The sequence below is a fragment of the Brachyhypopomus gauderio genome, chromosome 14, assembly GCF_052324685.1.
Source record: "Brachyhypopomus gauderio isolate BG-103 chromosome 14, BGAUD_0.2, whole genome shotgun sequence".
In the NCBI taxonomy this organism is placed as follows: Eukaryota; Metazoa; Chordata; class Actinopteri; order Gymnotiformes; family Hypopomidae; genus Brachyhypopomus; species Brachyhypopomus gauderio.
The window spans coordinates 1,215,073-1,237,500 of NC_135224.1; the positions used below are offsets into that span (position 1 = coordinate 1,215,073).

Here is a 22,428-nt window from a genome sequence, read left to right on the forward strand (position 1 = left end):
AACGTTCACGGTGAACATACAGACGTTTATTTACACTCAGACGTTTAAGCTCCGCTCCGGGTGAAGTGCGAGCAGAACAGGATCACACTCACGCTGACACGAAACTTTAGACAAAGACGAGCACAAGACACTGCGCGAACGCACATTAAATAGGTGATCAACACAGACTATATAATAAAATATTTAAATATTTTGCTTATATATTCGGTTCTGATCCTGTTACTGAATATATAAACCAAGATATTTAAATCCGGTTTCTGTGATTTGAAAATGAGATTAGTGTTCTGTATTAGAATCTTGTGGTATATTTAGCAGCATAGCCAGTTGATTTGCTAAAGTTGATTTGTTATGGGCGAGAAGTGCAAAAATAAAAAGGAAGCGATCACGCCAGTCTCATTAAAGGAGGATTTAATGATAACGTGCACCAACCGAAAACAAGATCCAAATTAAGGAAACAATCACATGGCATATATAGATGGACAAAATAACCTCAGGTGCAGGGACTTATAGAAAGCCCCACCCACCTGAGGGACAAACACAATGCAACAACAACAGGACAACATGAAATACTGGCGCTGTGGACGGAGGCGGCCAGTAGGGGGCCCCGTATCATGACAGACCCCCCCACCTAGCTGCACGTCCCCTCGGGTTGTGCGGCCCGCAACGGCAGTACACAACACAACAAAAGGGCGGAAGGAGGGGACGAGGCAGAGAACACAAAACACGGATTAGCTCCCCCCTCCCTGGGTGAGGTCCTGAACCAACTGGGCCATCTAAAAGATGGCAACCACGCCCCAGTAGATTACAGGGCCCTCAGGCCCTAGCAGGCCTCTGGCCGCTCAACCTCCCTGGGACACGGCTACACCGCTCTCTAACCACCTCCCAGACCTACCTCTCGTCTCAAGGCTGACCCCTGCCCCCCTCATGGGTTCACCCTAGCCTCCTGGGGAGACCACCCCTCCTGGGGAAGCTCATCATGGACTCCTACAACCAACCAAGGATTGCTAGGGACCATGGCCCTGGTTACCCCTATTCAGCCTGAGAGTCCGCCCCTGACGAAGAAGCTCATAGCAGGGTGGGCTCCTCCACCCAACAGAGGGCTTCACCCTTTGGAGGCCATCTACACCCAGGGACCTCTTCCTGGTCTCCCCGAGCACGAGGCAAGGCAAGTTTATTTATACAGCACCTTTCATACACCCCTGCCATAGAGTATACAGGTGCTGGTCATAAAATTAGAATATCATGAAAAAGCTTATTTATTTCAGTGTTTCAATTCAAAAAGTGAAACTTGTATATTATACTCATTAATTACACACAAACGTATCTTTGATGTATTTCAGCTGTTTATTTCTTTTAATTTGATTATATCGGTATTTCAGAAAATTAGAATATTGTGAAAAGGTTCAATACTGAAGACACCTGGTGTCACACTCTCAACAGATAATTAACTCAAAACACCTGCAAAGGCCTTTAAATGGTCTCTCAGTCTAGTTCTGTAGGCTACACTATCATGGGGAAAACTGCTGACTTGACAATTGTCCAAAAGATGACTGACTCCTTACACAAGCAGAGAAAGACACAAAAGGTCATTGATAAAGAGGCTGTTCACAGAGCTCTGTGTCCAAGCACAATAATAGAGAGAAGAAGGGAAGGAAAAGATGTGGTAGAAAAAGTGAACAAGCAATAATGATAACTGCACCCTGGAGACTGTGAAACAAAACCCATTAAAAATGAGGATGAAATTCACAAAGACTGAACTGCAGCTGGAGTCAGTGTTTCAATTACCACCACACACAGACGTATGTAAAATGTGTAAAAAAAATTTAAAGAAGACGAGGGTTTCAGCTGTGACACCCCTAGTGTCAAACCACTCTTGAAAGAGAGACAGTGTCAAAAGCATCTCACCTGAATTAAAGACAAAAAGGTCTGGACTGAGTGTCCAAAGTTATGTTCTCTGATAAAAGGAAGAGAAGAATGACACAGAGTCCACGTTGTTTGAGGTCCAGTGTAAAGTCTCCACAGTCTATATATATATAATGTCTCAGACTGATTGACTCCATGTCCACGCCACACTGCTGCAGTAATTCAGGCTAATGGAGTACTGAGTTCTGTACATGTTCATACTTTTCAGTTGGCCAGAATTTCTAAATAAATCTTTTTTGTGTATTGGTCTTAAGTAATAAGTTATTTTCTGAGATATTGAATTTGGGGTTTTCATTAGTTGTCATTTATAATAAGCAAATTAAAAGAAATTAACACGTGAAATATATCAGTCTGTGTGCAATGAATGAGTATAATATACAAGTTTCACTTTTTGAATGGATTTACTGAAATAAATTTTCATGATACTTTAATTTCTTGACCAGCACATGTAAATGTATTTGTGTGTTTTTTGTGTGATTTGATTTCAGATGCACTGAGGAAAATTTGCACATTACATATAACACAGGTTAATGCCTGCCACCTGGTGGACTAAAGGTGCAAGTGCAAGAAATCATCATGGAAAAAGCTTTGAAGTAACAGGAGTGTCCAGGTGATGTCACTGGTGAAAATAAAGGGATGTGTGAGGAAGTTCGTCTCCAGTATCCAGTTTCTTTCAGCAGGACACAGACTAAGGTCTGGTATTTTTGCATGTGTTTGTACAGCGCTAGGATCACGCTTAAAGATTTCAGATTAATAGGTCAGGTAACAGCACAAAAAGGAATAGTGAAGTTGAGGAGGAAAAGTACAGTGGTAATATCTCAGGTTTTCTAGTATTGCAGTATTACTACTTAGACAGCTATTTTAACAGCAACTATTGTTTATGCTATTTATGATCATTAAACTGTTTAACATGTGCTTGGTCTGCCAGATGTATTTATTTAATTAGTATTATATTAATACAGGACATTCATACTTGTGAATGAGGAATTGCTATGGAAACTGTGGGGTGTGTTCTACAGTCTAAAATGATCCTGGTGTCTTTGTCTCGTCTGCCAGTCATAGCAGCCTGTAGGAAACTCCTCTCAGAACCTCAGCTGCAGCGATCTGTCCATATGTGAAGACCTTTGGCCCTGTGCTGGTTGCTCTGTTTAAGAGGTCAGTCCAGATGGAGTCCAGCAACACACCACATCAGCTCCTGTCCAAGAGTAAGAAGGTACCGTGTGACTGTTGCCATGAGAACAGCGATGCTCTGAAGTCCTGTCTGGACTGTGGGGTCTCCTACTGCCAGACACACCTGTTGCCTCACACAACTGCAGCAAAACTCAAGAAGCACAAACTCATCTGCCCTGTGCTCAACCTGGAGAACTACATCTGTCAGAAACATGACAGACCCCTGGAGTTGTTCTGTAGAGACGACCAGACGTGTGTGTGTCTCTTCTGCAACGAGACAGACCACAGAATTCACAACACCGTTCCTATAGAAAGAGAGAGTGGTGAGAAGAAGGTGAGACCTTCAGACAGATTTCTGTCTCACATTTCTGCATCATTACATCATTTTAATGTTTTATTTATTTTCACAATGTCCTCTTCTGGATTTGTGTGGCAGGTCCAGTGGTGACTGTGTCATGTGCTTCTGTTCTGGTTGTCATGTGTTCATGTGCCACAGTCTAATTGAGTTCCTGACATTCATCCCTGTCCTGGAGTTTGACTAATGTTGCTAACAAAGCAGTAGCCTATTTGAAACAAGTAAATTTTGTGAGAAGCGAACATGTATATAAATCTTGTTTGATTTTGTCCCATAATAGTAAGTAATGTCTCCTGGATGACCGAACTCCTCACACTATCTCTAAGAGAGAGCCCAGATACCCTGCGGAGAAAACTCATTTCAGCCCCTATTAAATTATATATATAATGTCACAGATTGATTGACTCCATGTCCACACCACATTGCTGCAGTAATTCAGGCAAATGGAACTAAGTACTGAGTTCTGTAATCGCATTAGTTCAACAACAACAAAAAATAGATTTAAATAACTGCAACAAAAGAGTTTGTATCATCTGTTGTATAATAAGGACCAACTGATCTTACATTTCAAAAAACAATTATAAACACAAAATTAATTTAGTAAAATATACTAAATTACATTTTCTAGCAATGTCAAGCTACAAACATGTTGTAAAGTGTGAGTACGATATATTAAAGTTTGGAGCTAGACTGTCTAAACATTAATCTTATTCAGGCAAGACAACCCTAAAACACATGTATAGCGAGTTCATGGTGTGTCTTGGACTGAGCGTTAGCATGTGAGCTATTTAACGCTCAAAAACATTTCTGCACAATAACTGAAAATTTCTATAAATAAAAGGGTAAAAAAAAAAACAAAAAAAAAAACATTTCTGCACATTAGCTAGTAGTTATCTGACCTTACTATCCAAGTACACTGTGTGAACAGAATCGAGTGGAAACGCTGCACCAAGAACATCCATATTCATAGAATGAATGAATGAATGAATGTTCAACTTATATAGCGCCTTTCTATATACCCAAGGACGCTTTACAATTTTAACACGGATACAACTCGTACACAACCAATCACACACCGGCAAGAAGCGGCAGCCAATTGCGCACAGCGTACTCTCAACCGGGATCCACAGCCCCCTGGGGGACTGAATGGGGTGCAGGAAGGGGAGAGAGGACAGACCCTAGTGACAGAGCACCATCCACCACTGGGCACACAAGCACACACACATTCAGACAACTGCTTTTTTATTGAACATGAAGACACACAGACACACTCAGGGAGAATTTGTCAGGGAATCAGGGAGGGCCAATTTAACCATACCATAGTTACCATAGAGGTGTAATCCTAACCCTAGAAGTGAATTCCTAACCCTAGAGGTGTAATCCTAACCCTAGAAGTGTAATCCTAACCCTAGAGGTGTAATCCTAACCCTAGAAGTGTAATCCTAACCCTAGAAGTGAATTCCTAACCCTAGAGGTGTAATCCTAACCCTAGAAGTGAATTCCTAACCCTAGAGGTGTAATCCTAACACTAGAAGTGTATTCCTTACCCCAGAAGTGTAATCCTAACACTAGAGGTGTAATCCTAACCCTAGAAGTGTAATCCTAACTGTAGAGGTCTAATCCTAAAATTAAGAGATTTCCTCTGCACTGGAGCACCACACACTCTCTTGCACTGCACATCTGCATGTGGAACTGATGTATTGGTGGTTTTGTATTTTTCAATAAGGACTACAGTGGCCATGGAAGTTTGTGTAGATTATAGCTTTACCAGAAAATCCTTTCTTCATATCACAAATTGATAAAATTTTTATTAGTATGCAGATGCCTTGTTAACTAGCAAGCTAACTTGACATTGTTATTGCATGTGTGTGCTTGACACAATCCTGCTGTTCAGCAGGGGTTAGAGTTTAGGGGTTTCTATCCCTCCAGTTCCTGGTCCAGTCTGAACTCCTCCAGTTCCTGGTCCAGTCTGAACTCCTCCAGTTCCTGGTCCAGTCTGAACCCCTCCAGTTCCTGGTCCAGTCTGAACCCCTCCAGTTCCTGGTCCAGTCTGAACTCCTCCAGTTCCTGGTCCAGTCTCTGTCCCTGCAGCTCCTGGATTGGTTCCTGGTCCAGTTTGTTCCAGTCCTTGCTTTCTATGCTCAGGCACTGCTTTATATCACCATCTGACCCACTGTTTCCTGTTTCTGACTCACTGGTGATGAAGCTGTATGTACTTCTTCACCCTGCAGACTAAGCTGGAGAAGACACAAGCAGAGGTTCAGCGGATGATCCAGGAACGAATGAAGAAGATAGAAGAGATAAATCATTCTGTAGAACTCAGTAAAGTAAGACCATCAAACTCAAACTAGCTCTCTCTACATTTTATTCTGTTTATTCACAACATTTACGGCATTTTAGCAGATGCTCTTATCCAGAGCGACTTACAAAGTGCTTTGCATCTGATCATAGAATTCATCCTAGGCAATAGTACAGATAGGCCAGAATTCAAGATACCATTGAGTCAGACTACTACTAAACTACAGGAGTCAGTCATTACCTAGTGTTTTGCAAATTAAACGTTTGCCAAGAAGCACAAATATCCATAGACAGACATACAATTTAACAACAACGGCAAGTGCTATCTGCTGAGTGAGTGCTCTGTTAAGAACTCAACAAACAGGTGAGTTTTTAGTCTACACTTGAAGATAGCAATAGACTCTGCAGTCCTCGCAGCTAATGGAAGACGGAGAATCGTCTGGAGCTTTGTCTTCCATGAGATTTTAAGCATGGAGTTTCGAGTCGAGCCAAGCGTGAGGTTCTGAGTGCTCGCTGTACGGATTGGCTTTTGACCATGGACATCATGTAGGGAAGGACTAGTCCATTTTTGGCTTTGTAAGCAAGCATCAAGGTTTTATATCTGATGCATGCTGAACTTGGGGAGATTAGGGAGATTGGACAGTAGTCCAGCTTTGAGATGACTAGAGACTGCACAAGCACTTGAGTAGCTTCCTGTGAAAGGAAGGGTCATATTCTCTGTATGTTGCAGAGGATAAATCTGCAGGATCTGGTCAGTTTTGAAATGTGTTGAGAAGGACAACTGGTTGTCCAATGTTACACCCTGGCTTCGAGCAGTTTCTGATTGTGTTAACAAGATGTTCTCAAAGGAAACTGTGAGGTCGTTGTGTGGGTTTTGGGTTCCTGGAATGTACAGAAGCTCAGTTTTGCTAGGGTTGAGCTTCAAGTGGTGAGCAGTCATCCATGAAGCAATATCTGCCAAGCATTGCTGAGATAACGCCTAGAAACCTGGGTGTCAGAATGAGGGAAGGAAAGAATTAGCTGGGTATCATCAGCATAGCAATGATAAGAGAAACCATGAGACAAAATAATGTCATCAAGGGAACGAGTATATAAAGAGAAGAGAAGAGGGCCTAGGACTGAGCCTTCGGGGACTCCAGTGGAAAGTTTACATGGATTGGATGTAGATCCTCTCCATGTTACCTGATAGAAACGGTCTTCAAGATATGACTGGAACCATTTCCAAGCAGAGCCAGTCACACCGAGGCTAGAAAGAACCGAGAGGAGGATGTTGTGGTTGACAGTGTCTGCAGAAAGATCTAGAAGAATTAAAACTGACGATAGCTTGTTAGCCTTGGCAGCATGGAGCTTCTCGGTCACTGCTTTGAGGGCAGTTTCTGTTGAGTGTGCCCATTTGAAGCCAGACTGATTAGGATCATGGAGTGAGGAAGAGAGATAATTGGTCATAGACTGCTCGCTCCAGAGTTTTTGATAGAAAATAAAGAAGTGATACCAGTCTGTAGTTGTTCATGTCAGTTGTCAAGTGCTGCACAACAATATACAGCCATTAGATTCAGTAAAGCAAGATGTACACAATGGTTTAAAAATATTTGAATTTCATCTCTTAGAAACAAATAGAGAAGGAGAAAGCAGACAACATGGAGGTCTTCAGTTCTCTGCTGCGCTGCATTGAGAAAAGTCGGACTGAGCTGCTTCAGGTGCTGGAGGAAAAGCAGAAAGCAGCAGAGAGGCAGGCAGAAGAGTTCATTAAAGACCTGGAGCAGGAGATCACTGAACTAAAGAGGAGAGACACTGAGCTGGACCATCTCTCCCACACTGAGGACCACATCCACCTCCTACAGGTCAGAGTCCCTCTGGTTCTCAATAACAGTGCAGCACATCACAGACAGCCCTCCCCATGCTGAGGGAGTTCTCCTCTCTCCTGTAGATGTACCCATCCCTGTGTAGCCCTCCACACACCAGGGACTGGACCAACATCAGCATTAACATTCATCTGAGTGTGAAGACTCTCAGGAGAGCTCTGTCTCGACTTCAGGAATCTCTCAAAAAGGAAATGGAGAAACTTCCTGAGATTGGTAAGTATTTACTGATCCCATAAAGCCAGATCTGATCAGTGTATGAGTAAACAGGGATTCTGCAAAAAGGGATTGCACAAGTCATTTAAATCTTGTTAGAAGAATTAGATGTTTGGCATATGATGCATTTACATATTTAATTCTGATTTTTAAGTCCCAAATTCCCATGTTCATCACTATAATTTATCACTTTTGGTGTTTTTTGAGTGTGCTGATGTAGTTTGTCATCCAGACATTTAATTGATCATTCTCTTAAATGTTATAGTAAGTGATATCATCCATGATTTATTTTTAAACAGAACTGAAGAGAATTCAGCCATATGCAGGTGTGTGTCTCACTATGGTCAGGAGTAGCACATGCACCGATCAGCTACAACATCAAAACCACCTTAATTTAGTATAGGTGCCTCTTACCAGCAGAACAGCTCTAGGGTTAGGGTTAAGTCAGGGGTTAGGGTTAAGGTAGGGGTTAGGGTTAAGTCAGGGGTTAGGGTTAAGGTAGGGGTTAGGGTTAAGTCAGGGGTTAGGGTTAAGTTAGGGGTTAGGGGTAAGTCAGGGGTTAGGGTTAAGTCAGGGGTTAACTCATCAAGGCATGGACTCCAACAACAGGGAGTCCTGTGGTATGTGGCACTGTAAGTTGTACAGTTTTAAGTTCCACAGTGGAGCCTCCATGGATTGAATTTATTTTACAAGCACATCCCACAGACGCTTGATCATATTCATATCTGGGGAATTTAGAAGCATTCAGTTTTAATGTTATGGCTGATTGGTGTATATACTAATATAAAGAATATCTCACTAATTATCTCTACACTATTACGTTATTTACAGTTGAAGCATTTTAAATGGTCTTTTTCCCCCCAGTGGACGTGACTCTGGACCCTGAAACAGCTCATCCTGCTCTCATCCTGTCTGCTGATGGGAAACAGGTTACATATGGAGACAAACGACAGTATCTGTCAGAAAATCCAGAGAGGTTTGATGTGCACATTTATGTTCTAGGTCAGGAGGGGTTCTGCTCAGGGAGATTCTACTATGAGGTTCAGGTCAGAGGGAAGACGGGTTGGGTTTTAGGAGTGGCCAAGGAGTCAATTAAAAGGAAAGGGGACATTAAACTAGAGCCAAAGAATGGATACTGGACTGTGTGGCGCAGTAAGGAACATGAATTCAAGGCCCCAGACTCCCATGTTGTGCCCCTCCCATTGAAACAGACTCCCAGTAAGGTGGGAGTGTTTGTGGATTATGAGGAGGGTCTGGTCTCCTTCTATGATGTTGAGGCCCGGGCTCATATCTACTCTTTCACTGGTCAGTCTTTCACTGAGAAGCTCTACCCTTTATTCAACCCCTGCAACAAAGACGGGGGTAAAAACTCAGCCCCACTGGTCATTGTACCTGTTGAAACTTTTATGTGAGATTCCTTTGTCCAGGAATCCCAATTTGTATGAGGTATATATACCAACAGGGCTTTGTGCAGTACACTTGTTATGCTTTTGATTTACTGATTCATGAGTGCAACCTTGGTGCAACCTTGATTTTATGTTCAAATGATTTTATTGGCAAAGCACCCAAAAGCAGACAGAACCACACAATCAAGGTTAAAAAAATCTGTGTACATTTTCTTTTGTATGTTAGTGTAGTGTAAAGTTGGTCTAAACGTGAGACATAACAATTCAAATGTTTAATTCACTAATAGTGCCTGCAATATGCATTTTGTAAACACATCACTGTCAGCTTCTCTTGTCTAGCCCCGCCCCCACCTGTCAAGTCTGTTTTGTTTATGTAGCCATGTGCTATCTGTCAGTCCCACCTTGTGTTTTGTAACCCCGTCCCTCATCAGTGTGTTCAGGTGTTTCTAGTCTTGTGTATATTAACCCACTCAAGTTTTGTCAAGTCTGTACTGTTCATTGTTATTTGTACCACAGCCCTGTTTTTTAGTGTTGTCTTTGTTGTATTGAGTTTGAGCCGGAGTTAAGTGTTGTCTAACTCTAACTCAGATTTAACCCAAGTCTGCTTCTTTGACTATGATTTTGTTTTGCCCTTTATTAAATCTTGCTTCTCTCAGCATTTGTGTCTGCCTCATCGCATGACGCCCCGTGTGTTACAGCTAGTAGCAGATTCTACAACTTGAACACATTGCCATTCAGTCTTTGATGTAGTGAACAGTCAGATGGCATCTTACCTGGGCACTGATATATTGAACAGGTAGGTGGTATATCACCTGAGCACTGACGTATTGAACAGGTAGGTAGTATATTACCTGAGCACTGACGTATTGAACAGGTAGGTGGTATATTACCTGAGCACTGACGTAATGAACGGGTAGGTGGTATATAACCTGAGCACTGACGTATTGAACAGGTAGGTGGTATATTACCTGAGCACTGACGTATTGAACAGGTAGGTGGTATATTACCTGAGCACTGATATATTGAACAGGTAGGTGGTATATTACCTGAGCACTGACGTATTGAACAGGTAGGTGGTATATTACCTAAGCACTGACATATTGAACAGGTAGGTGGTATATTACCCGAGCACTGATATATTGAACAGGCAGGTGGTACATCACCTGAGCACTGATGTATTGAACAGGTAGGTGGTATATCACCTGAGCACTGATGTATTGAACAGGTAGGTGGTATATCACCTGAGCACTGATGTATTGAACAGGTAGGTGGTATATCACCTGAGCACTGACGTATTGAACCGGTAGGTGGTATATTACCTGAGCACTGACGTATTGAACAGGTAGGTGGTATATTACCTGAGCACTGACGTATTGAACAGGTAGGTGGTATATTACCTGAGCACTGACGTATTGAACAGGTAGGTGGTATATTACCTGAGCACTGATATATTGAACAGGTAGGTGGTATATTACCTGAGCACTGATATATTGAACAGGTAGGTGGTATATTACCTGAGCACTGATATATTGAACAGGTAGGTGGTATATTACCTGAGCACTGATATATTGAACAGGTAGGTGGTATATTACCTGAGCACTGATATATTGAACAGGTAGGTGGTATATTACCTGAGCACTGATATATTGAACAGGTAGGTGGTATATCACCTGAGCATGATGATGCCCCGATGGTCGGAGAGCCGGTGGCATGCTCCACCCCCAATGATGCATCCCCCTCCTCCACCCCAATGCTGCGTCCTCCGCTGATGCGTCCTCCGCTGCTGCGTCCTCCGCTTCATGTTTAGAACAACTAATCTCCAACTCTGCAGAAGTACAGCCTCTCCTCCCCACTATCCAAGGATTTGCACCCGAATTACAGTAAGTATTGTCACAGGTTAAATGTTTGACTAGATTTTTGTTTGTTTAACTCACTGATTATGCTTATTATGTTCTCTAGAGCGCATCCTTAAAGAACATTTTGCGTGGGTGCTGGAGTGGTCGGCCGAAAAAGAGAAAATGCGGTCACGGCCGAAAAACCACATCTTTTAAGTTCATCGATCATATGGGCAAGAACAAAAAATTGAATGGGTCGTTTGATTTCCTAAAGAACGGGCTGCATTTCGAAGTAAGTAACACATAATTGTAAAAATTAGCATTCGCATACTAATGAGTGAATATGTGCATACTAATTAGCTACTGTGCACATATTTATGAGCTAATATCGCATATTAACACGCTACCATTGCATATTAATGAGCTAATGCTGCATATTAATGATCTAATGCCACATATTAATGAACCAATATGTGCATATTAATTAACAAATTTTTTGTTTTTGCAGATATTTGGTTCATTTACAAAACAAGGGTCTCATGGTCACTACTATCCGCAACATTTTTTTGAATTTACAAAAATTTGTAAAACACTTGAATCACCTGTCGAACTTGGTGTCACAAATCTCCAGCATTGACATCTCCTGAGATGGAGATCTCACGCCGGCTGTGTAATCTCAAGAGAGATGTGACGCTCCACTTTCAAAAAATCCGGAAGAGATTCAGCAGTAAGTGCTGAAATTAATTAGCCAATATGCGCATACTAATGAGCCAGGGTTAGGGTTTAGGGTTAGTGTTGGCTAGCCAAACGGTGTGAGCTATTTTGTATAATTTGGTTTTGTAATCCTGTTCTACAGGCTAGTAACTGTGTTCTCTTCTATTTCACTAACATGTTTCATTATCTGTCAGTTCTCAGATCCCCATGTTATCCATTAAATGCGCTTTAACGTCCATGCATGCCTGTCTGTCAAAACTATTCGGTTAATTTAGCAATATGGAGGTTTGGATAACCAAGCAGGTCATCATACAGACGTAGACCTGCCCACATCTGGAGGTTTGATTAACTGAGCAGGTCATCATACAGACGTAGACCTTCCCACATCTGGAGGTTTGATTAACCAAGCAGGTCATCATACAGACATAGACCTGCCCACATCTGGAGTTTTGATTAACTGAGCAGGGGTGGGTTTCCCGAAACGTTCGTAGCGCCAAGTACTTCGTAACCTCGTATGAAACGTACGAGGTTAAGAAGTACTTAGCGCTACGAACGTTTCGGGAAACCCACCCCAGGTCAACATACAGACGTAGACCTGCCTGCTTCAGTAGACACCTCAGATTCAGCTTGTCCATCTCGGTGGCAGCAGTCTCTCTTAATTTGACACTGCTGGAAATGCAATTTACTAACTGCACAGTGAAATTAATTCTTGATTCTGTTTACATTTACAAATGTGCAAAACTGCTTGTTTATCAGGAGACTGAAACTAAAATTCAGTGTTACCAAACCAAAAATAAATCAGAGAAACAAATAACTTGTACAAAATGTTCATGTTTTCATGTTTATTTTTATTTTTAAACTTTCTAAGCCTGAGGTGTAACATGAAGTTATTATAAACGTCATATCAGGATGTTTTAATTCTAGAAATATCTACAGTACAATGAAAGTCAATCACTAGCAAGTAAACACCTGAACACCTAAACACCTGAAGGCACTGAAGCTTATGACATCTTGAATCTGCTGGGTCCACCAGACAAGTTTCCACCAGACAGAAATTTCTATGTAGTTAAAGCTCTGTACAAAGCCCTGTGAGAATGTGCTGTTTAACCAGATTTATGTTGTTTTGCCCTAGTGTTAAGCAAAAACACAGCACACGTATTTTATTGGATTTACAAATCCACATGAGAAGACGGAGACTGGTACTGTGGGTCCATTAGAGGATCAGTGGTTTGGCGGAGGCTAACAAAGGCACTTCTGTAGGTTAATGTTCTCATCAGTGTGATATAACTCACGACAGATAAATAAGACATTTAAAGTGAAAGGTTCCTTCCTGCATTCGATACTGACCTCCTCATCACACCTGTGAAGGAAGATCAGCTTTTGATTTCCTGCTTTGGCTTGTTGCTTTATCATGCATTCTTTCTTTTCTCTCTCCTTCTCTTTTTTCTCTTGCCTGTGTGTGTGTCTCTCCCTCTGTCACTTTTTCTCCCTCTCTCTCTCTCTCCTCCTGTCTCCCTCTCTCTGTCTTTCTCTCCTCCTCTGTCTCACTGTCTCTCTCTACATTTCTGTGTCTCTCTGTCTCTGCCATGCTGTCTCCCTGTCTCTCTGTCTCTCTTTCTCTCTCTCAATGGCAGTTCTGGCATTTTGGGTGGCATCTCTGTTTGTTGATGTTGCAGCGACAACCTCCATTTGTGTCTCCAGGGCCCTGTGAGGAGAAACGTAAACTTCAGACTGACGTAAATACACAATTATCTACACTAAATTCTTTAGAAGTCTTTAAATGAGCCGTAAATGACTGAGGTGTCAGGACAGAGGGGGCGGGTCCGTACCCCTGGGCCCCAGCGTGGTCCTCTCGTCACCCAGCAGATCTCTGTGTGACAGACAGTGCAGCGCAGCCAATCACAGCCCTCCTTCTTCTGTACGATGATGCCACACTGGGGACAGTGCATCGCCTCCCCAGACCTGACCAGAGTCTGTGGGTGGGACATAAAGACCTGCCATCAAGATAGACTGGGAGGGACATCAAGAAAAGCAAAGAAAAACATCTGTGTGTGTGTGTGTGTGTGTGTGTGTGTGTGTGTGTGTGTGTGTGTGTGTGTGTGAGTGAGTGAGTGTGAGACCTTCAGCAGATCTCTGGTTCTTCGGGCAGCAGTGTCATTGATTGCACGTGCTGCTAGATCATCCTGGTACTGTTTACAGTTCATCCCCTCATGAATCGCCTGGGAGAGAGAGAGAGAGTGGAGGACAGTGTGTGAGTGTAGGATGGAGTGTGTGAGAGGGTGAGTTGAGAACAGAGTGTGTGAGGGTGAGCTGAGTGTGTGTGTGGAGAGAGTGGACACCTAGAGTGTACATGATACCTTGCAGAAGATGCGTGTGTGTGTGAGAGAGACTGTGAGTGTGTGCCTTGAAGAGCAGGCGGTCGTGTGTGTTCACCTTGCAGAGAAGGCAGTTGTGTTTGTTGCACACAGGGCAGTGGAAGGTGTTGACTGTGTCCTCGTACACACACCAGCCGGGACAGTCTGTGGAGGCACAGTGGTAGCTGCCCTCACACCGAGACTCAGCCACAGACAGACCTCTCTGTAACCACCGCTCGTACTCATCACCGCTAACAAGCTAACACACACACACACAAACACACACGTAAATATATGTGTGTGTATATATATATATATATATATGCAAGAATTTGTGATTTCAATTACGCATGCATTCAGTCACAGTGTGTGTTTCTGAGTGTGGTATCTATGTGTAAATGTCCTCTGTGTGTGTGTGTGTGTGTGTGTGTGTGTGTGTGTGTGTGTGTGTGTGTGTGTGTGTGTGTGTGTGTGTGTGTGTGTGTATGTATGTTTCAGTACTGCATGTGTAGTGTGTGAATGTGGGAATGTCATGTGTATCATGTGAGTGTGTGTAAGCTGTGAGGGGGTGAGTGTGTGACAGTGTTAGTGTACAGTGTGAGGGGTGAGTGTGTGATAGTGTTAGTGTACAGTGTGGGGGTGAGTGTGTGATACAGTGTGAGGGGTGAGTGTGTGATACAGTGTTAGTGTACAGTGTGAGGGGTGAATGTGTGATACAGTGTTAGTGTACAGTGTGAGGGGTGAATGTGTGATACAGTGTTAGTGTACAGTGTGAGGGGTGAGTGTGTGAGTGTTAGTGTACAGTGTGAGGGGTGAGTGTGTGAGTGTTAGTGTACAGTGTGAGGGGTGAGTGTGTGATACAGTGTTAGTGTACAGTGTGAGGGGTGAATGTGTGATACAGTGTTAGTGTACAGTGTGAGGGGTGAGTGTGTGCAGGTCCTCACCGCGCGGATCTCTCTCTCCTGTAGGGTGCACTCACACGCATACGCTTCATCTCTGTATGGACAAGCCACCTGGGGATCCTCTGATAACAAGATCACTGAACGAAGACACTCTCTACACACACACACACACACACACACACACAGTGTGGTCATATCCATCCTATTTCCAACCATCCATCAGTCGTGTATGTCCAACATCTGTGTCTGACCTGCAGAAACAGTGTAAACATTCCCTCAGCAGGACGCCCTCTGCTGGCTGGAGCTGTAAGTAGCAGATCCTGCACTCCACACTTTCAGGGTTGGGGACCAACTCCTGCCCGTCCATCTGAACCAGGCGAGCATAGTTCTCCCTACGCTCTGCTTCTTGGGCCTGAGACACACACACATGCGCACACATAAACGCGCACACACATTGTGTGGTGCTGTGTTGTGCTGTGTGGTGCTGTATTGTGTGGTGCTGTATTGTGTTGTGTGGTGCTGTATTGTTGTGTGGTGCTGTGTTGTGTGGTGCTGTATTGTGTGGTGCTGTATTGTGTTGTGTGGTGCTGTGTTGTGTTGTGTGATTTGTGGTGCTGTGTTGTGTGGTGCTGTATTGTGTGGTGCTGTGTTGTGTTGTGTGGTGCTGTGTTGTGTGGTGCTGTATTGTGTTGTGTGATTTGTGGTGCTGTGTTGTGTGGTGCTGTATTGTGTTGTGCTGTGTTATGTTGTGTTGTGCTGTGTTACCCTGCCTGGCTCTAGTCTATTGCTCTATTGTATTGGATTATTATTAATAAAATATTACTAATAATAATTATTGTTATCATTATTATTATTACTCATTATTATGAGCATTACTTTATACTGTATTATTATTTTAACTCAACTCTGTCAAAGGTACACAGTGCACCGCACAGTGTGTTAGCATACAGAGTAGTGTGTTAGTACACAGAAGTGTTAGTGCACAGAATAGTGTTAGTACATAGTATGTTAGTGCACAGTAGTGTGTTAGTACAAAGTGTAGTATATTAGTGCATAAAGCGTTCAAAGTGGTAAAAATAATAATAATAAAAACTTTTTAGTTTTAGTTTAGGTATTATAAAACATTGAGCCGTGTGTAAAAGGTTGTCTTTATGGTAGTTTTCTACAGTTTCTTTCAATGTCCTTATGTCATACACACAAGCCCTGTAGACCAAACATCTGGGAAACATCTCCCCAGACTGAGAACCACTGAACAGAACTTTACAATGCAACAGTGATGTACAATGTATAATGATTCAAAACTTTAAACTTTCACAGAGACTTTGCAGGAAAGAACGAGTTGTACAGATGATGTCATATTGATGAATGGAGCCTATTAACATAGTACTGCACCATTAACATAGTACTGCACCATTAACAGTAATGTACATAGTAGTGTACCTGCTCACACTGTACACTAACACTGTATCACACTCACCCCCTCACACTGTACACTAACACTGTATCACACACTCACCCGTTATCAATGCTCCTGTCACCATTAACATAGTATTGCACCATTAACATAATACTGCACCATTAACATAGTATTGCACCATTAACAGTAATGTACATAAGTGTACCTGCTCACACTGTACACTTACATTGTATCACTCACCCCCTCACACTGTACACTAACACTGTATCACACACTCACCCGCTATCAATGCTTCTGTCACCATTAACATAGTACTGTACCATTAACATAGTACTGTCTGTTATCTCATTAATAACAAATGTTTGTAACATATAATAATAATTTGTGTTGAGCTAGCACTACTTCCTATTGTCCATTCATGCCTTGTGATTAAAGTCACTGGCAGTCAGAGGTTCAGCTGGACTGCTGAGACCTGCATACAGGAAGCGGTTCTGGGCTGGTTCTGAGTGATGGCTCTGAGATAGGAACCCAGCTTAAACTTGGATGGTTCTGAGTGATGGATCTGAGATAGGAACTCTGCTGTTCTGGGCTGGTTCTGAGTGATGGCTCTGAGATAGGAACTCTGCTGTTCTGGGCTGGTTCTGAGTGATGGATCTGAGATAGGAACCCAGCTGATCTGGGCTGGTTCTGAGTGATGGATCTGAGATAGGAACCCAGCTGATCTGGGCTGGTTCTGAGTGATGGATCTGAGATAGGAACCCAGCTGATCTGGGCTGGTTCTGAGTGATGGATCTGAGATAGGAACTCTGCTGTTGCACTGACCTGTTTAAATCGTAGTTGGTACATGTATTAGGGATTTGAGTTCAAAGTACCTGTGTCACTGTGTGGGTGTGTGTCAGTAGTCCTAGGTGAGTCTGTACTGTAGTGGTGTGTGTCAGTAGTCCTGGTTGATTCTGTACTGTAGTGGTGTATTGTGCGTGTCAATAGTCCTGGGTGTGTGTCAGTAGTCCTGGTTTGTCTGGAGGTTGCACGGTAGTGGTGTGTTGTGCGTGTCAGTAGTCCTGGGTGTGTGTCAGTAGTCCTGGTTTGTCTGGAGGTTGTATGGTAGTGGTGTGAGCGTGTGTGTCAGTAGTCCTGGGTGTGTGTCAGTAGTCCTGGTTTGTCTGGAGGTTGTATGGTAGTGGTGTGAGCGTGTGTGTCAGTAGTCCTGGATGTGTGTCAGTAGTCCTGGTTTGTCTGGAGGTTGTACGGTAGTGGTGTGAGCGTGTGTGTCAGTAGTCCTGGGTGTGTGTCAGTAGTCCTGGTTTGTCTGGAGGTTGTACGGTAGTGGTGTGAGCGTGTGTGTCAGTAGTCCTGGGTGTGTGTCAGTAGTACTGGTTTGTCTGGAGGTTGTACGGCAGTGGTGTGAGCGTGTGTGTCAGTAGTCCTGGGTGTGTGTCGGTAGTCCTGGTTTGTCTGGAGGTTGTACGGTAGTGGTGTGAGCGTGTGTCAGTAGTCCTGGGTGTGTGTCAGTAGTCCTGGTTTGTCTGGAGGTTGTATGATAGTGGTGTGAGCGTGTGTGTGTGTGTCAGTAGTCCTGTAGGAGGCTGCACTGTAATGAGCTGGTGTGTGTGTGTCAGTAGTCCTTGTTCGGTCTGTACTGTAGTGGTCTGTACTGTAGTGGGGTGTGTGTGTGTGTGTGTGTGACAGCTGTCCTGGTTAAGGTTCGTCAGAAATGCCAGTATGGACCCAAAGTTGATTGGCTTACCTCACTGCACTCACCTGTCTTGATTAAATGTGGGAGTCTCTCTATAAATGTGGGAGTCTCTCTGTAAATGTGGGAGTCTCTCTATAAAGGTGGGAGTCTCTCTATAAATGTGGGAGTCTCTCTATAAATGTGGGAGTCTCTCTATAAATGTGGGAGTCTCTCTGTAAATGTGGGAGTCTCTCTGTAAATGTGGGAGTCTCTCTGTAAATGTGGGAGTCTCTCTGTAAATGTGGGAGTCTCTCTGTAAATGTGGGAGTCTCTCTGTAAATGTGGGAGTCTCTGTAAATGTGGGAGTCTCTCTATAAATGTGGGAGTCTCTCTGTAAATGTGGGAGTCTCTCTATAAATGTGGAGACCATTTCACTTATTTTGCATGAGAACAAGCAAAGCAGAAGAAAAGATTTGTTCAACCTAAAGTGGTTTTGTGTGAGTGATCAACAACCATCACAGACAAACCGGTCTAGACATGCAGGTGACAAAACTCTGCATTCATTCACTATGGTGGAAACTGTGTGCTAGTGTTGGGTGCTCAGTTTAGCTCAACTCCATAGTACCTTCATGCACTTCACTATTGCTTTTATTATAATAAAGGTTTTACATTTTGTATCAAGTTCAGAGAGACATAATTTTTGTCCTTACAAGTTGTATTGTAGTTGTATGTGTGTGTGTCAGTAGTCCTGGTTGAGGCTGTACTGTAGTGGTGTGTGTGTGTGTGTGTCAGTGGTCCTGGTTGAGGCTGTACTGTAGTGGTGTGTGTGTTTGTGTCAGTAGTCCTGGTTGAGGTTGTACTGTAGTGGTGTGTGTGTGTGTCAGTAGTCCTGGTTGAAGCTGTACTGTAGTGGTGTGTGTGTGTGTGTCAGTAGTCCTGGTTGAGGCTGTACTGTAGTGGTGTGTGTGTGTGTCAGTAGTCCTGGTTGAGGTTGTACTGTAGTGAGCTGGTGGCCCTCAGCTCTTCTCTCCTGCCTTTCTCCTTTAAAAAGAAAACCAGATAGAAGAGAAGAGTGTCAGACTGGGGAGCCAATCAGAGCCTGAGCTCTTGCTTTCCCATAATGCACCAGAAACACTACTTTCCTAGATGATGAGACATCCCAAAGGGATTTTCATACTCAGCTTTTTTGTGATTAGAAACTACAGAAAACTTCTGTTTTTAACCGGCTTTAAAAAAAATCACAACACAACCACTCAGCAGACCAATAATTTTACTCAAAGGCAAAAATCTCTAAATCTGGCCTGCCTACAATCTCACAGTTCCCCTCCACCAACATCTCACCTCTACTATATCAACGCTGGACTTATCCACAGCTCACGAACCTGCTGCACTTAAACTTAACACTTAGTGTGTGTGTGTGTGTGTGTGTGTGTGTGTGTGTGTGTGTGTGTGTGTGTGTGTGTGTGGTATGTTTGTGTCCGTGTGTGTCTGCTCTTGCGTGTCCGTGTGTGTGTGTGTGTGCTCGTGTGGGTATGTTTGTGTCCGTGTGTGTCTCCTCTTGTGTGTGCATGTGTGTGAGTGCGTGTGTGTATGTGTGAGGGTACATGTGTGTGTGTGTGTGTGTGTGTGTGTGTGTGTGTGTGAGTGAGTGTGTGTATGTGTGAGGGTACATGTGTGTGTGTGTGCATGTGTGAGGGTACGTGTGTGTGTGTGTGTGTGTGTGTGTGTGAGTGAGTGTGTGTATGTGTGAGGGTACGTGTGTGTGTGTGTGTGGGTGTACACATGCATATGGTGACAATACCTGCATAAAGTGCATGTGAAAAATATATGTGTATGTTTTGCTTGTGTGTGTGTGTGTTTGAGAGAGAGCAAGACAGAGAGGGACAGAGAGACAGACGGCAAGACAGCGAGTGAGACAGCGAGTGAGACAGCGAGTGAGACGGCGAGTGAGACGGCGAGTGAGACGGCGAGTGAGACGGCGAGTGAGACAGCCCCACCTGCTGGTATTGTCTGATGGCCTCTTTCTCCTGGTGGATGCGCTGCAGTTCGTGGGTGTCGGGTCTGTAGCTGCCAGGCACCATGTAACCATCAGGTCTGCCAGCACTGCACATCTCACAGCCTGGACGGGTGGGCTTGTTAATGTAGGTACAGGACGGGCAGGCCCAGCCCAGCTACACACACGCACACACACACACACACACACACACACACACACACACACAGACACACGCGCACACAAACACACACACACACACACGCACGCACAGACACGCACGCACACAGACACACGCACGCACATGTACACAGACACGCAATTAGTTGATGCAGTGAGGAGAATAAATATCTGAACACCCTGCGACTTTGCAAGTTCTCCCACTTAGAAATCATGGAGGGGTCTAAATTGTTCATCTTGGGTGCATGTCCACTGTGAGAGACGATCTAAAAAAAATCCAGAAATCACAATGTATGATTTTTAAATCATTTATTTGTGTTACTGCTGCAAATAAGTATTTGAACACCTGCCAGTCAGCAAAAATTCTGGCCCTCAAAGACCTGTTGGTCCACCTCTAAAAGGTTCTCTCTACTCCACTTATTATTCTAAATTAGAAGCACCCGTTTGAGGTCGTTAGCTGCATAAAGGCACCTGTCCACCCCACACAATCAGTAAGACTCCAACTACTAACATGGCTAAGACTAAAGATCTGTCCAAAAACACCAGTGGTGAAAAACTGTTGAAACAATTATTAGAAAATGGAAGAAGCTAAACATGACTGTCAATCTCCCTCTGACTGGGGCTCCATGTAAGATCTCACCTCGTGGTGTAGCAATGATCCTAAGAAAGGTGAGGAACCAGCCCAGAACTACACGGGAGGACCTGAAGAGAGCTGGCACCACTGTTTCCAAGGTTACTGTGGGTAATACACTAAGACATCATAGTTTAAAGTCATGTATGGCACAGAAGGTTCTCCTGCTTAAATCAGCACACGTCCAGGCCCGTCTTAAGTTCACCCATGACCATTTAGATGATCCAGAGGAGTCATGGGAGAAAGGTCTTGGTCTTAATTCCACTTGCCGTGTTTGAAGGACAAAGAATGATGAGTACCGTCCCAAAAACACCATCACTACTGTGAATAATGGAGGTGGAAGCATCATGTTTTGGGGGAGTTTTTCTGCACATGGGACAGGACGATGCACTGTATTAAGGAGAGGATGACCGGGGCCATGTATTGGGAAATGTTGGGGAACAACCTCCTTCCCTCTGTTAGAGCACTGAAGATGGGTCGTGGCTGGGTCTTTCAACATGACAATGACCCAAAGCACACAGGCAGGATAACTAAGGAGTGGATCCGTAAGAAGCATATCAAGGTTCTGGAGTGGCCTAGCCAGTCTCCAGACCTAAACCCTATAGAAAATCTTTGGAAGGAGCTCAAACTCCGTGTTTCTCAGCAACAGCCCAGAAACCTGGCTGATCTGGAGAAGATCTGTGTGGAGGAATGAGCCAAAATCCCTGCTGCAGTATGTGCACACCTGGTGAAAAACTACAGGAAAAGTTTGACCTCTGTAATTGCAAACAAAGACTACTGTACCAAATATTAATATTGATTTTGACAAGTGTTCAAATACTTATTTACAGCAGTAACACACAAATAAATAATTTTTTTAAATCATACATTGTGATTTCTGGATTTGTTTTAGATTGTCTCTCACAGTGGACAGGCACCCAAGATGAACATTTCAGACCCCTCCATGATTTATAAGTGAGAGAACTTGCAACATCGCAGGGTGTTCAGATATTTATTTTCCTCACTCTGTGTGTGTGTGTGTGTGTGTGTGTGTGTGTGTGTGTGTACCTGTGCGTTAAATCATCCAGTAGCCAGGGCATCACTGAGCTGTGTGTGTGTACCTCTGTATCCAGGGTGTCACTGAACTGTGTGTGTGTGTGTGTACGTGTGTGTGCGTGTGTATCCAGGGAGTCACTGAGCTGTGTGTGTGTGTGTGTGTGTGTGTGTGTGTGTGTACATGTACGTGTGTGTGCGTGTATGTGTGTATCCAGGGCGTCACTGAGCTGTGTGTGTGTGTGTGTGTGTGTGTGTGTGTGTGCGCGTGCGTGTGTGTGTGTGTACCTCTGTATCCAGGGCGTCACTGAGCTGTGTGTGTGTGTGTGTGTGTGTGTGTGTGTGTGTGTGTGTGTGTGTGTGTGTACGTGTACGTGCGTGTGTATCCAGGGTGTCACTGAGCTGTGTGTGTGTGTGTGTGTGTGTGTGTGTGTGTGTGTGTGTGTGCGCGTGTGTGTACGTGTACGT

General features: G+C 43.8%; 2 protein-coding genes across 3 annotated transcripts in view; one reads left to right on the top strand and one right to left on the bottom strand.

Annotated features, from left to right (window-relative positions):
* Nucleotides 1-1,013: 1,013 nt before the first annotated feature.
* Nucleotides 1,014-9,965, top strand: LOC143475425 (E3 ubiquitin-protein ligase TRIM39-like). The gene is made up of 7 exons (XM_076973285.1): nt 1,014-1,160; nt 3,077-3,427; nt 5,680-5,775; nt 7,354-7,587; nt 7,674-7,821; nt 8,121-8,147; nt 8,686-9,965. The coding sequence occupies exons 1-7, from the start codon at nt 1,014-1,016 to the stop codon at nt 9,231-9,233; spliced, it is 1,551 nt and encodes a 516-aa protein (XP_076829400.1). The 3' UTR covers nt 9,234-9,965.
* Nucleotides 9,966-12,603: 2,638 nt separating this feature from the next.
* Nucleotides 12,604-22,428, bottom strand: part of shrprbck1r (sharpin and rbck1 related) — a 13,605-nt gene continuing 3,780 nt past the window's right edge. For both annotated transcript variants that reach the window (XM_076973500.1, XM_076973499.1), the window contains exons 8-14: nt 20,122-20,295; nt 15,284-15,444; nt 15,075-15,186; nt 14,210-14,389; nt 13,897-13,995; nt 13,606-13,749; nt 12,604-13,481 (exon numbers count right to left, since the gene is read on the bottom strand). In XM_076973500.1, coding sequence (XP_076829615.1) covers nt 13,401-13,481; nt 13,606-13,749; nt 13,897-13,995; nt 14,210-14,389; nt 15,075-15,186; nt 15,284-15,444; nt 20,122-20,295 — 951 coding nt within the window. In that variant the 3' untranslated portion in view covers nt 12,604-13,400. The remainder of the gene's footprint in view (nt 13,482-13,605; nt 13,750-13,896; nt 13,996-14,209; nt 14,390-15,074; nt 15,187-15,283; nt 15,445-20,121; nt 20,296-22,428) is intronic.

Excerpts from the sequence above, each read along its gene's own strand:
- LOC143475425 (XM_076973285.1), top strand. The coding sequence starts at position 1,014 with ATGGCCCTGGTTACCCCTATTCAGCCTGAGAGTCCGCCCCTGACGAAG. Across the intron at positions 1,161-3,076 it reads CTGGTCTCCCCGAGCACGAG|AGGTCAGTCCAGATGGAGTC; the intron begins GCAAGGCAAGTT and ends GCTCTGTTTAAG. Across the intron at positions 3,428-5,679 it reads GAGAGAGTGGTGAGAAGAAG|ACTAAGCTGGAGAAGACACA; the intron begins GTGAGACCTTCA and ends TTCACCCTGCAG.